We start from the raw sequence: 13089 nt of genomic DNA, 5'->3' as shown, positions 1-13089 counted from the left end.
GTGACGGACGGTTAATCAGGCATCATGTAGTGGCGTTGATAGCTGAAAGATAAGGGTACATGCACCGATCAGCCGGTGTCCCGATGATTGAGTGCTATGTGCCTTATGTCCAAGGCTTGATGCAAAACTACTATCGAGCCGGGGGTCTCACCGGAAGCAGCCTCTCTATCCCTATGGGGTAGAGGTAAGGCTGCCTACATCTTACCCTCCTCAGACCCTACCATAGCTTTGCTATTGATGGGATATACTGAGTACGATGATGATGATGAATATAACCGATAAAAATGAGAGAATATCAAAATTTAGATTCACTAACACCAAACGTAGTGGATGAACAGTAATTCTATTAGTCATCAGCTCAAATGGCCTCTCCTTCAAAATTAAAATTTTAGGCGTTTTATACAAAGCGCTCCGAGAGGTTTGAAGCCGGTGGCTTTTTGCACCTCCATGGCGCAGCAAAAATCCGGTTTTAAATTACCGAAAGAACCCTACCAATCCTTGCCTGTACGGCAAATACGATTTCCTCTTAACAACTCCATTCTTCTCTCGTTGCTGCACGTCAAAATACTCGTGTATCGGAGACGACGACTGTTTGGATTCATTCACTTTCCGCTTCGTAGTCTCACCTTTCTTATTATTAGTAATATTATTCGTAATCTCATCTTTCTTATTATTAGTAATACTATTATTATTATTATTATTATTATTATTATTAGGTAACAACATCATTGGATCCTTCCCTTCACTATTACTCCGGCGAAGTAAATAATCTCTAATACGCCACCGTTTCGATCCAGATCCAGTCGAACTGCTCTTCTTACACTTACTTAACGGCGACGCTCCGCCGTTATGCCGCCATACACAGAACACCGCCGGAGCTTCGTTTTCCGATTCGGATTCCGACGTGGATCCGGATCCGGATCCGTCACGTTCGGTTATAAACAGCTTCTCTAACGAATTCGTCGTCGTATTAGTAGGACACTCAATTTCACGGTCTACGTCGTCGTTTTGAATATGTAAATCACGGTTAAACAGAGGAAAAACTGTACGGCCATCGGAATCGGTTAATTCGTCGGTTCCGGTGAGTAACGAGAACTCGAATTCGTCGGAGTTGAGGTCGCCGGCGAGTTGTTGTAACTGACGGCTGATGTTAGCGGCGGCGGTGGCGGAAGGATGAGAATCGGAAGAGTAACAGTTGAAGCTAGGGCACAACCCTAGGTCTTCATTAATAATTTGTTGTTGATGCATTGTTGTATTGGAGAAGATGGTGATAATAATAATATTATTATTATTGTTGGAAATGAAGAGAAGTGATTTGGTAGCAGGGGAATATATATAAGGGTTGAGAGGCACTAGAAACAAATTTGTTAGTGCAGTTTCCACGCCTTAAAAACAGTATTATTATTATTATTATTATTATTAATCTTTTGTAATAGAAGAAAAATATTATATTGTTCATGGTCAAGTTGTTATTTAATTAATATAATAAGAATATATATATATTTGAGCAATATTGAGTTGTGACTTGTGCATTAAATTGAAAAATATTTTCTTGGTTGTTTAATACTATTAGATTATAGCATTATTTCACCATGTTATCATAGAATAATATTATTGTGATATATAGCAAATGAGTTGGTGATGAATTGATAAGAAAAAATTTAGGGGTGTTTGAGATTGTTTACTTTCATCACCTTAAACTACTTTCGTTGGCAATCTCATAATGAGATTGATGGGTCCAAAGTAAAATAAGAAATTAAAAAAATAAAATAAAACAATCTAGATTGACAATCTAGGTTGGTGAAGCAAACCAGATTGCAATCCAAAATAACCCCCAATAACTAAATTATTCAATTAACTTTTAATGTTCTAACTAAAAAAAATAATTAAATGCACGATCTTTCTTAAAAAAAATTATGAACATTCCGACATAAATTTTATTAAAAACGGGCTTCGTTAAAAAAAAAATACTTTTTTTAAGTTGGATGGGTTGTGAATGTGTGTAAAAGATTGGGATGAGTTAAATTATGTAAATTGGGGAGAGAGAATTTAATTTTATAATGTGAGATTGAAATTGTGAGATTGTGAATGAGTATAGTCTTATAACTTACGCGTTTGAGATTGCTTTTAATATGAGAAGGAAAAGTTAATAAGGAGATAAAATAAAGAATCTCAAACACTTCCTTAATGTTTGTTTTGACTCGGGTTTTATGCCCCCCACCCCCATCCCCATCATTTATCGGGTGATGATGGGAGAGTATACGTGAATGTAGTTTTCACTAGTTAAATCGTTGAACCAAACAAGTTTTATCTCACTTTATTGGCGTGCCTTCGAACGAGTGTTCAAGGGTGTTGCCCTTAGGTGAGGGTTTACCACGGACTGAAAGACCGTTAAAATATTTGTGATATATATTGTTTTGACATTTTTATGTGTATATATAAAAATATACGTAAAGCTCACTTTTAAATCATGTACGCTGGTTAACACTCATCAATTCCACCTTTCCACTTTTTCACAAAGGTTTCTCTCTATCCACCGTTTGATACTTCAATTACACCTTCGAAACCCGAGCCATTGGTTCTCGTCTCACTTCATACACTAACTTTTTGTTCAATTGTTAGGAGGAAATATCAATCAAATATCTTTGTTGAGCTTGCTATGTATGTTTTTATTGTTAACTTTGAGTTTTAGACCTTTAAAATTAGAAACCTTGAATTAATAACATTTTGAAGTTTTAGAAATTTTAAATTATAAACTTTGTACGAAACTAAGCAAAACTAAGTTGCTCGGGTTCAAACGAAATCAAGTTCAAGTGTAAACATATTGCTCGTCTCAAGCCAAACCAAGTATGAAAAAACCTATATTTAATTCAACTCGTTTCGTAAAGAACCCTGTATCTACATGCAAGTAGCCCATTTGTGGCTAACTTAGGAGGCTTAAACTACAAGGAACATAAAAATATAAAACTATAGGGTGTGGGCAAATGCTAGGGAAGTTGCTATTGTAGCAAAAAGAAATAAAAGCGAAATTAGTTCGAAATGTTTATTATTATGGTTTTGTCATGGATCCTTTGTTTTGTTATAAAACTAGTGATTAACCTGCACGTGTTGCACGAAGAATTTAGTCAGAAAAACCCAGGAGTTACAACGACGAGTCAACACGAATTTGGTCGGTATTGGCTATGTTCGTTAGGACACCAGAACTAAATTTAAACACATTCGTCAAATTAACATGTTTAAATAAAACAAAAAAATAGTGGCACTCAGGTAGTTTATTATCAAAGAATCAACACATCTAAAATAATGTTTATTCGGTAATTAAAACTCGAATGTTAGTAAAACTTGAGGTTTATAAATAAATGATGCACTTGTGAAATTGATTATAATACAAAATAGACGGTTATTATTACACTAAATTCTCTATGGAAATAAATGATGCACTTGTGAAATTGATTATTATACTTACAAAAGACACCAAAGATTTTCAAGATCATAATGATGTTTTGAAACTTATGAAAATTTTAATGAGTTTAAAGAACGTTTACTTACCTAAGAAGCAACATTTTAAGCAACCCACCTTTTTAATTGATTTTACAATAGTGTAAAGGAAGGAGACTCATCCATGCTTTTTTAAAACTAGAACAACACGTGTGTTTGAAGTAAATTTCTAGATAACTTGTTTGTACCAAGTGTTGAATAACTAGACATACGAATGTAAACGAACCGAACGTTTAAAAGGAAGTTCGTTTATTTAATAAACGAACAAACATGAAATAAAAATTTGTGTTCATTTAATTAAACGAACGAATATGATTACGTGTTTTATTTGTTAATGTCTGGGAACGTTCGTGTATGTTTTGTCGGGATTTAACCCTCAACTCTAGTATTATTTCTTCTTTTTTATCAAGACAAGCTTCTTACATTTAGAAATTATTGAGAATATTTATTTAGGAACGCTTAAGATTATTTTTAAAAACTTATGATCTATAACCACAAGATTACAAATAGCTAGTGTGATTACCTCTCGTATTGATGCATTCATTTGTATGTACCAGATCACCAATGAAAAGCTTCATTGGTAATATATACCGTATACGACCAGGCATTATATGGAATCAAAGATATTTAAAAGGTGATACTTTATACAACTTGCATACGAGTAGGCCATATTTAGTGACGGGATTAAGTTTTTTTTTACTAGAAAAAGTTTTCAAATATTTATGTTTATTCAATATAATGCTGGGTCACTTGACCCGATATCCAACAGTTATGTAGGTCATGATCGAATTAATTATAACATTAATTTTTTTCACGTGTTTTAAGGTTTAATATATACCATGCACTGATTGTACTCAGAATTTGTAGTTATATACACAAGCAACAAATCTAATACAATAATTGAGATTAATTTATTTATAAACATAAAGTAATATTTGTCTTTTAAGATTTTTTTTTTTAACTAAGAATCTAAATCCATAAAGTGATAAAACAAAAGAAAACCAGATCACAATCATATTTATTAATATTTTATATAGCAATAAAGTAAATCTTTATTGAATCTTAAATAATAATTATTTAAAACTATGTTAATCACGTCGTATATATCTTATAAGGCTTCCAAAGCACTTTAGACAAAATATTAGAGAGAGTGGACCCTCTAGAAGCAAAATCTTTTTAAGTATCACCAATTAAATAAAAAAAACTCCAAATTTGCGTCGTTGTGTTGGAAAGCTATTAATATTTTATAATTTCACATGTTTTAAGTATTAGAGGGGAAGGGACACTAATGGTATTACCCATACATTGTCAATCATGTGTTGCCACTTCATTTTTACCCTTAATTACCCATAAACCAGAAACTTACAGAAAACACCTACCCACAAGTACCCTAAAACTTTATTAATACATTTAATTCTTCAATGACCAATAATGAATCAATGTTGTGTGACAAACCTTTGCCATGAAATGAAGCCATACACTTTACCCACATAGGATGGGGTGGTGTTGCCATGTGGTTTGAAAGCCATACACCATACCCATATGGGTGCCTCTTACCCTCTTATAATAGGTAGTTGTATGTTAAATGCGCTTAACTACCAACCCAGTAGGGGGCATCATTGTAAAAAATAGCTAGTTGCTAGTCAAGAGGTGGGGGTGAGAACTAACGATTATTAAAGAGGATTAATTGGATCGGAATTGATCATATGATTTATAACTTTCAGTTTCATATATATTTACGCACACATTTTTATATGTAATTTTCAATTTTTATATTTACACACACTTTTTGCTGGAACCCATGAATGTGACAGAAAACTCGTTGGAAAACGCTAAGTTTAGCCGGAAACTCACAGGAAATTGGAAACCGTCGACTTTGGCTAGAACCGCAATAGAAAAAGTCGATTAAGTCCAAATAATCCTGATTTTGGCCGTATTGGACCGTTGACCGATTAGCCCAAAATTAATCTGTAAAGTGGGGATTTTTGTAACACTAGGTAGGGATGTGCATGTGTCGATTTGGATCAATTTTATGTCAAACTTATAACCATAATCGATATCAGTTAATGAATAACCATAAACTTAACCATTCCATTATGACGGTTTTGGTTAATCGGTTTAAAGGTTATAGTGAGTCAATTATGAGTCTATTAACTGTAACAAAAAGTGTATACCAAATTCTGAAAAAACAACATAGCATAATCCAATAGAACAATATTAAAATGAAATTTTAATCCAACAATGAAACGAAAAACTTCAAAATGGTATAATCAAACATGTTTGGAGGAAAATAAGCATGTCAACAAAGAAAACGGGAAGGTTCAAATATGGCGGGTTTAGAATCATCTTAAACTAAAACCAACACACATTTGCAAGTTTACAAAAATACAATAAACCGGCCAACTAGTTACGTCGGTCATCAATTAATTTCGGCTAAGTTAAGACGGTTATGGTTAACAATTAGGAAGATTAAGTTACTCACTTTTCGGCTCAGTTATGACGGTTATGGTTAACGATTATAAAGGTTAAGTTGCTCACTTTTAAACTTAGGGACAAAATTAAAGTTATTATTGTGTATTCTTACTTTAATGAACTTGAAAATTCACATTGTAAAAATTTTCAAAGTCCAAAAAATGCTAATGATGATATCATTCTAAATATTCCTTCGACTTAATTTCCTTCAATATCAAATAGAATTAATTTAAATTAAATGATCTCCCTTCGAATCACTAATTAAATAGATTGTTAAAAAGGCTTTTTAACCACAAAGTCCTATATTTTCATGTAAAGACTATTTTAAGGGAGACCAAAGACGCTTTAATTAAGAATGGTTTGATAAATGAATGATTAGAGTACAGTACTAAAGAAGACAAACATGTTGCCTATGTTATTATTTGTTGAAAGAAGTTGGTAATCAAGGTAACTCCAAATCAGTTTAAGTTGAAACCAGTTTAAGTGGGACCATTAAAATCAAAATTGGTTGATGATCAATTTCGCTTAGAGTTGAAACCAGTTCCTTAAGAAGGATACGATCGATTTTGACCAGTTTTTGTCTAGTTTCAGTTAACCTTTGAGGGAGAAAAAATAAAAACCGGTTCCGGACCTACAATTTCAATGGATTCCAAACTGGATTCAAAAATTGTTTTCAGTTCGATTACCAACAACAATTTCTTAAACAAAAGATTGGTTTTAAATTGTATTACTCCAGTTTATGTATTTCATGTTTTTCCCACCATTTCATGCATGCATTTAACCATCCATCTCATGTATTTAAACATCCATATAACATAATCAAAGTAAAATATTTTAGCCCAAAGTTGATTTACTTATTAATTGAAGTTAACGAAACCAAAACGAAAATCAATTAACAAAAAACGATTAGTTAATTTGGTTAATACTAATAACCGAACCAAATCACGCATGCACTTCTCAAGAGAAACGTAATCCACTAGACAAAAATTGATATGTTTAGTTATCTACGTTAATAAAATTTGGCCACTGAAACACAACTTTTGTTATCATAAGTTTCAAAAATACATAATAAAATGTACTTGTGCTTACTAGACCAGTTTCATAGACTATTCATCTCAACAAGTCTGAAGAGCAAAAGAATTTGATATACGAACAGATTAACACCAAACCTTTAAATTATTTTATAAAAGGTGGTTGCCTGAATTTCTGGTCGATAAACTCATCAAAATAAATATACTAACAGAAAGAAATAAGTTAAAAGAATTAGGCTCAGAGTGTTGCTTTTTGTGCTCAAAGAACAGCTTTTGAAGGCCATTCTCATACAAGAGGTGTCAGAATATTAAGCAATCAATCATCTTTGCAATATCAAAAATCAGAAAAACAAAAATTTATCATAAAAAGGAATATGAAACGAAATCTAAGGATAAATTTAATTAAATCAGTGGCATAGGCGGCTACATACATAAAAGTATAAAACATAACAAAGGGTTTAGGGTGTTATTTTGTCATTATAGTTGGGTGGGTTAATATAGATAGCTGATGGGCTTTATACTGGGCCAGATAAGGTTCAACTACTTTTCTTAAATAGGTCATAGAGGCCCAAAAAGGTTTTGTCACCATCCGAGTAGAGATGTTTAAAAATATCAGTTTCGATCCGGTTCACTGAAGCCCAACCCGAACCGGTTCCCAAGCCGACCCAGCCTGCCGGTTCCATCACCAGTTCCCCTTAGAACTACCAAGCGCCGGTTTTAAATTGATCAAAAGCGGTTTTGAACTGGGTAAATCGGTTTCTAAGCCGAATCGAATCTATCTGACCGGTTTAAAACTTTCATGCTCCTAAACTGGTTCCTAAACTGAGCCGATTTAGGTAAAACTGATGTTCACCATAGTTTGACCAAACTGATTCAGTTTTAAAACCGCTTTGGGTTGACAAAAAAACCGGTTTTGTGCAGCTCTATATCCGACTAAAACCCAAAATATAAATATATAATATATGTTTATTTGAACTGAGAATATTTCCACTTGTGGTCTGAACTTTTAAAAAATTATTCTCACTGGATCTCCATTAATAAAAAAAGTTAACGGCGTTAAGTTTTATTTGAATTTTCAAATGATGTTTTAGGGCTTTTGATCGGACTAATGAACATGAGTCGATTGATGTACATTTTACCTCAAAAAGGTGCTCCAATCGATGAAACGGTACTTCAATTTGCATGTTTGTACTTCTGATAAACAAAAATTAAATCTTTTTGGACTACCATTTTGAAATAAGTGTTGCATCTATGACTTGTACCCTCATTTCAATAAAAACCCTAGTTTGAAATTTGAATAAAACTTAACATCGTTAAAATGTGTTTTAACGGAGGTCCGGTAAAAGTACATGTTTTAAAAGTTCAAGCCACTTGCAGAAATATTTTTATATTAATATTATCGACCAATAATATGAAGTTCCATAAACTTTAAAGTAAAATCCAAACTAACACATTATAATCATGTACGTAACCTCTGTCGTCATCCATGAATGTGTGATATAATATTAACCACTCTGTATCTTCACTATATTTTATATCATAGAATATTAATAATATTATCATGTCCGGCCCTCAATGCTGTGAAAACCCACCGGTCCCGGAGATTATCTCCAGCAGCAGCAGCCAAGAGAGTCACATAGAAGTTATTGGAGGATTAACTTCATACACTACTGGCTCACTTGCTTCTAAGCTTGCTATCATTTTAATTGCTGATATTTATGGTATTTTCTTGGCTATTTTGAAATATTTTTTGTTAGTGATTTTTAGTGTCATCGGGCCATTTTAGGTAATTGGGATTCACTTAACACCAAATGAGATTTTTTTATTTTTATCTTTGTTTTCGAAATATAATTTCATAGAAGGATCCAATTACAATAGAGAAATAGAGAGGCAGGTAAGTGGACAACTAGCTGCCACACAACCCCTTTTGAATAGAAAATCCGATCATACTAAAAACAAAGTTACAGTTTCCTCGGCGTCGATATGTTAGAATATACTTTGCAGGGTCGGCCCGTTGGTCATCGAAACGGCCCACGCTTAGTGAAGGCCTCTCAAATAAAAAAAAATTATATGTAGATATATTTTAATGAGTAGAGTCAAACCAAAATGTTTATTGGTTTCGTGGTAAACTTGTGTGTTGTTAAATAGGTGATGAGTTTTAGACCATTAATTTGTAAGCGATTTTTCTTTTTCCTTTTTTTTTAATTCACAATTGTCATAAAAGGGTCACAAAATATTATTTCGATTTAGACCTCTAAAATCGTTGAGCCGGGTCGGATACTTTGATACAAGTAAGGAGGTACGGAGTGCACACGCGATCAAGACTTTCCTAATTTCTAGTACTTAATAGTGAGTGAAACAACGAAGGGTAGTTATGGTGGTTAAGGGTGTTGAAAAATTTGTTACGTGTGCATTAGTAGGTTGCTATGACACAACAAATGCACACTAATAGACATTGATGAATGAGATATCGATGTGTGATTGTGTGTATTTAAAAGAAAATACTATAGTGGTGTATCCCACATCGGTGGGATGGAGAACTTGTGCCTTGTTTTTCCTCTATAAATAGAGAGGTAAACTAAGTTGCAACACACACCAAACCTTACATACAACACAAGCATTGTTGCAAGATTTTTCCAACTTCTTTTTCTTCTACATTTCTGGTTTCTTTTATTCGAACTTTTTTCAGGTTTACGGTTAACTCCGGCAGTACTACTGCTCCGGCTGTTGTACCCTGGGAAACAACGAGTTCTCTTGGGAGACTCGAAATATTGTTTTAAGGGCCCCATGTTCAACACGATCCTCAGCCAAACCGTTTACATTTTTTTTTTGTATTGTATTTGGTTTATTTCTTTGATTCTGTATTTTATTTCAGATTCTTGTATTGTATGAGTAATAAAATTGTTTGTTAATTTTCTGTTTATTTACTTAATTCACGAATTCAGTTCCTACAATCTTAAAACAATATTTTTAAAACCGTTATCGTGAAAACTTTGTTTAAATTTTCAGAAACTATTCTATTTTGATCCAAACTAGTTTTGTTTTAAAATAGTATATGTTTTAAAAACAGTTTTTTCTTTTCTGTTTTGGTCTCAGAATCAAGAATTGGATCTACAAAGTTGGACTTAGACAGATTTGTTATTGGTTTAGCATTCTGAAATCAGAAAAGGCTCATTTTTTGGGCTGTTTTTGGCTATCTAGCACGAGATAGCTTATCGTGACAACTTTGTTTAAATTTTCATAAACTATTCTATTTTGATCCAAACCAGTTTTGTTTCAAAATAGTATATGTTTTAAAAACTGTTTTTTCTTTTCTGTTTTGGTCTCAGAATCAAGAATTGGATCTTCAAAGTTGGACTTAGACAGATTCGTTCTTGGTTTAGCATTCTGAAATCAGAAAAGGCTCCTTTTTGGGCTGTTTTTGGCTATCTCGCACGAGATAGTGTTATCTCGCACGAGATAAAGCTATCTCGCACGGGATAAATTTATCTCGCAAATTTCAGAATTTTCTGAATTTTTTTTCTAAGTTACTAACTTGGTCTGTTTTCTATGTATAAGAATGACAGGACCAACCCCAAACACTTCTAATGCTACCCCTGCTGTCCATTTGACCCCAGCCAATGTGGGAGCGACCGCAATGGCTAACCATGCTGAAAAACCCAAAAAGTTCACGGGTGTCCACTTTAAGAGGTGGCAGCAGAAAATGTTTTTCTACTTGACAACCTTGAACTTAGCACAGTTCTTGGAGAAAATAGCCCCCATACCCACTGCCCAAGATGATGCCCAAAGTGTGAGTGCTTTGGACGCTTGGAAACATTCTGAATTTCTATGTCGCAATTACGTGCTCAATGGTTTGGCGGATCCATTGTATAACGTCTATTGTGGGATAAAGACTGCCAAAGAACTATGGGAGTCTTTAGACAAGAAGTATAAAACCGAAGATGTGGGAACAAATAAATTTGTTGTGGCTCGTTTTTTGGACTTTAAAATGGTTGACTCCAAGACTGTGATCACCCAAGTCCAAGAACTACAAGTTATACTTCATGAAATTCATGCCGAGGGTATGACACTTAGTGAAGCGTTCCAAGTTGCAGCCATAATTGAAAAGTTGCCTCCTAGTTGGGTTGAGTTTAAGAATTATCTTAAGCACAAACGAAAGGAGATGACTATTGATGAATTAATTGTTCGTCTTCGAATTGAGGAAGACAATAAAACGGCTCAAAAATCAGATCGTGTGGAGCCAATGGCTAAGGCCAACATGGTTGAACTTGGACAATCTTCTGGGGGGGCATAAGGGTAAGGGTAAAATGGATAAGGGAAATGGAAAGGTGAACCTTGGACCGAAGAAGGAGGTTGTGAAAAAGAAACCTCAATCTTCAAACTTCCAAGGTGTTTGTTACAATTGTAATGAGAATGGCCATCGTGCGAACCAATGCAAGAAGCCTAAGCGTGAGCGTGCGCATATGGTGGATGAAAATGGTGAACCGTTGGTGGCAATGATCAGCGAGCTCTCGGCAATGATTGAAGAAATAAATCTTGTGGGGGACAAACCGCAAGGATGGTTCATTGATACGGGTGCGACCCGTCATGTGTGTGGTGACAAGACCCTCTTTAGCACCTTTAAGGAGGCTGCTAGTGATGCTAAGTTGTTTATGGGGAATCAAGCAACGGCCGACATCAAGGGTGAAGGGAATGTGATCTTGAAGATGACTTCGGGAAAAGAGCTTACTTTGAGCAACACTTTGTATGTGCCCGAAATTCGTAAGAATTTGGTTTCGGGTTGGTTGCTTAATAAGTTTGGTTTTCGTTTAGTGTTTGAGTCGGACAATTTTGTCTTGACTAAGCGTGGAATGTATGTCGGTAAGGGCTATGCCCTCAATGGTATGTTTAAACTTGATGTAACCGTGACTGGAAATGAAATGAATAAGGCATCTACTTCTGCTTATATTATTGAGTCTTTAAATTCAAATGTTTGGCATGGTAGATTAGGACATGTAAATTTCAATTCACTTCGTCGTTTAATTAAATTAAAAAGCATACCAACATTCCACATTGATACAAACTCGAAATGCGAAACATGTGTTGAATCCAAACTTACAAGATCATCCTTCAAATCGGTTGAAAGAATAACCGAAACACTTGATTTAATTCACACCGATGTGTGCGATTTAAAAATGTGCCCAACAAGAGGGGGAAACAAATATTTCATCACGTTTATTGATGATTGCTCAAAATATTGCTATGTATATTTACTTAAAAGTAAAGATGAAGCAATAGAAAAAATTATCTTGTTTAAAAATGAAGTTGAGTTACAACTTAACAAGAAAATTAAACGTGTGAGAAGCGATCGAGGAGGTGAATACATTTCACCATTTGCGGATTTATGCGCACAAAGTGGCATAATACATGAATTAACCGCTCCTTATTCTCCACAATCAAATGGCATGGCGGAACGAAAGAACCGTACATTGAAAGAGATGATGAATGCCATGTTGGTTAGTTCTGGGGTGAGCCATGACATGTGGGGGGATGCCATTTTAACGACAAATTATCTTTTAAATAAGATACCTCTCAAGAATAGGGACGAGACTCCTTATAAGTTATGGAAGGGAAGAGAACCTTCGTACAAATACATGAAAGTGTGGGGGTGCCTAGCTAAAGTCACCGTACCACCTCCTAAGGCTCTTAGGATTGGTCCCAAAACTGTTGATTGCATTTTCATTGGATATGCTCACAATATTAGTGCACATCGGTTTTTGGTACATGAATCCAAAAATCCAAATGTACACGTAAACACTTTCATGGAGGCGAGCCCCAATATTGTCTCGTATTTTGAGCACGTGTTTCCTAAGTTAGGACACACACATGAGGCCTCATCATCACGAGCGAATGATGTAGGTGCAAGCTCGTCAACACAAAATGACGACTTGGTTCATGAAGGAACACATGAACGGCCCGAGACTGAGGATGGTGATTTAAGACGAAGCAAAAGACAAAAGGTTGCAAAATCCTTTGGTCCTGACTTCGTAAGCTTTATGGTTGAAGGTGAACCTAATACCTACCATGAAGCGGTGACCTCACCTGAAGG

The 13089-nt window shown here is 34.6% G+C and overlaps 1 protein-coding gene and 2 non-coding genes across 3 annotated transcripts; all 3 read right to left on the bottom strand.

Annotated features, from left to right (window-relative positions):
• Positions 1 to 474: 474 nt before the first annotated feature.
• LOC143616220 (uncharacterized) lies at positions 475 to 1248 on the bottom strand. Its single transcript, XM_077089111.1, has one exon. It carries the CDS (start codon positions 1246 to 1248, stop codon positions 475 to 477), a length of 774 nt encoding a protein of 257 aa, XP_076945226.1.
• Positions 1249 to 7042: 5794 nt separating this feature from the next.
• Positions 7043 to 7170, bottom strand: LOC143616236 (small nucleolar RNA snoR77). Its single transcript, XR_013150624.1, has one exon. It is a non-coding gene; the product is annotated as a small nucleolar RNA snoR77 (small nucleolar RNA).
• A 66-nt stretch (positions 7171 to 7236) lies between these two features.
• Positions 7237 to 7332, bottom strand: LOC143616235 (small nucleolar RNA snoR1). Its single transcript, XR_013150623.1, has one exon. It is a non-coding gene; the product is annotated as a small nucleolar RNA snoR1 (small nucleolar RNA).
• Between the last annotated feature and the right edge of the window lie 5757 nt (positions 7333 to 13089).

The sequence above is a fragment of the Bidens hawaiensis genome, unplaced genomic scaffold (genome assembly GCF_021521415.1).
Source record: "Bidens hawaiensis isolate Kalapana, Puna unplaced genomic scaffold, B.hawaiensis_p1.1 tig00046258_1, whole genome shotgun sequence".
In the NCBI taxonomy this organism is placed as follows: domain Eukaryota; kingdom Viridiplantae; phylum Streptophyta; class Magnoliopsida; order Asterales; family Asteraceae; genus Bidens; species Bidens hawaiensis.
This window is presented reverse-complemented; position numbering and strand designations above follow the sequence as displayed.

Bases quoted from the DNA above. Each gene is read 5' to 3' on its own strand.
- LOC143616220 (XM_077089111.1), bottom strand. From the start codon at position 1,248: ATGCATCAACAACAAATTATTAATGAAGACCTAGGGTTGTGCCCTAGC.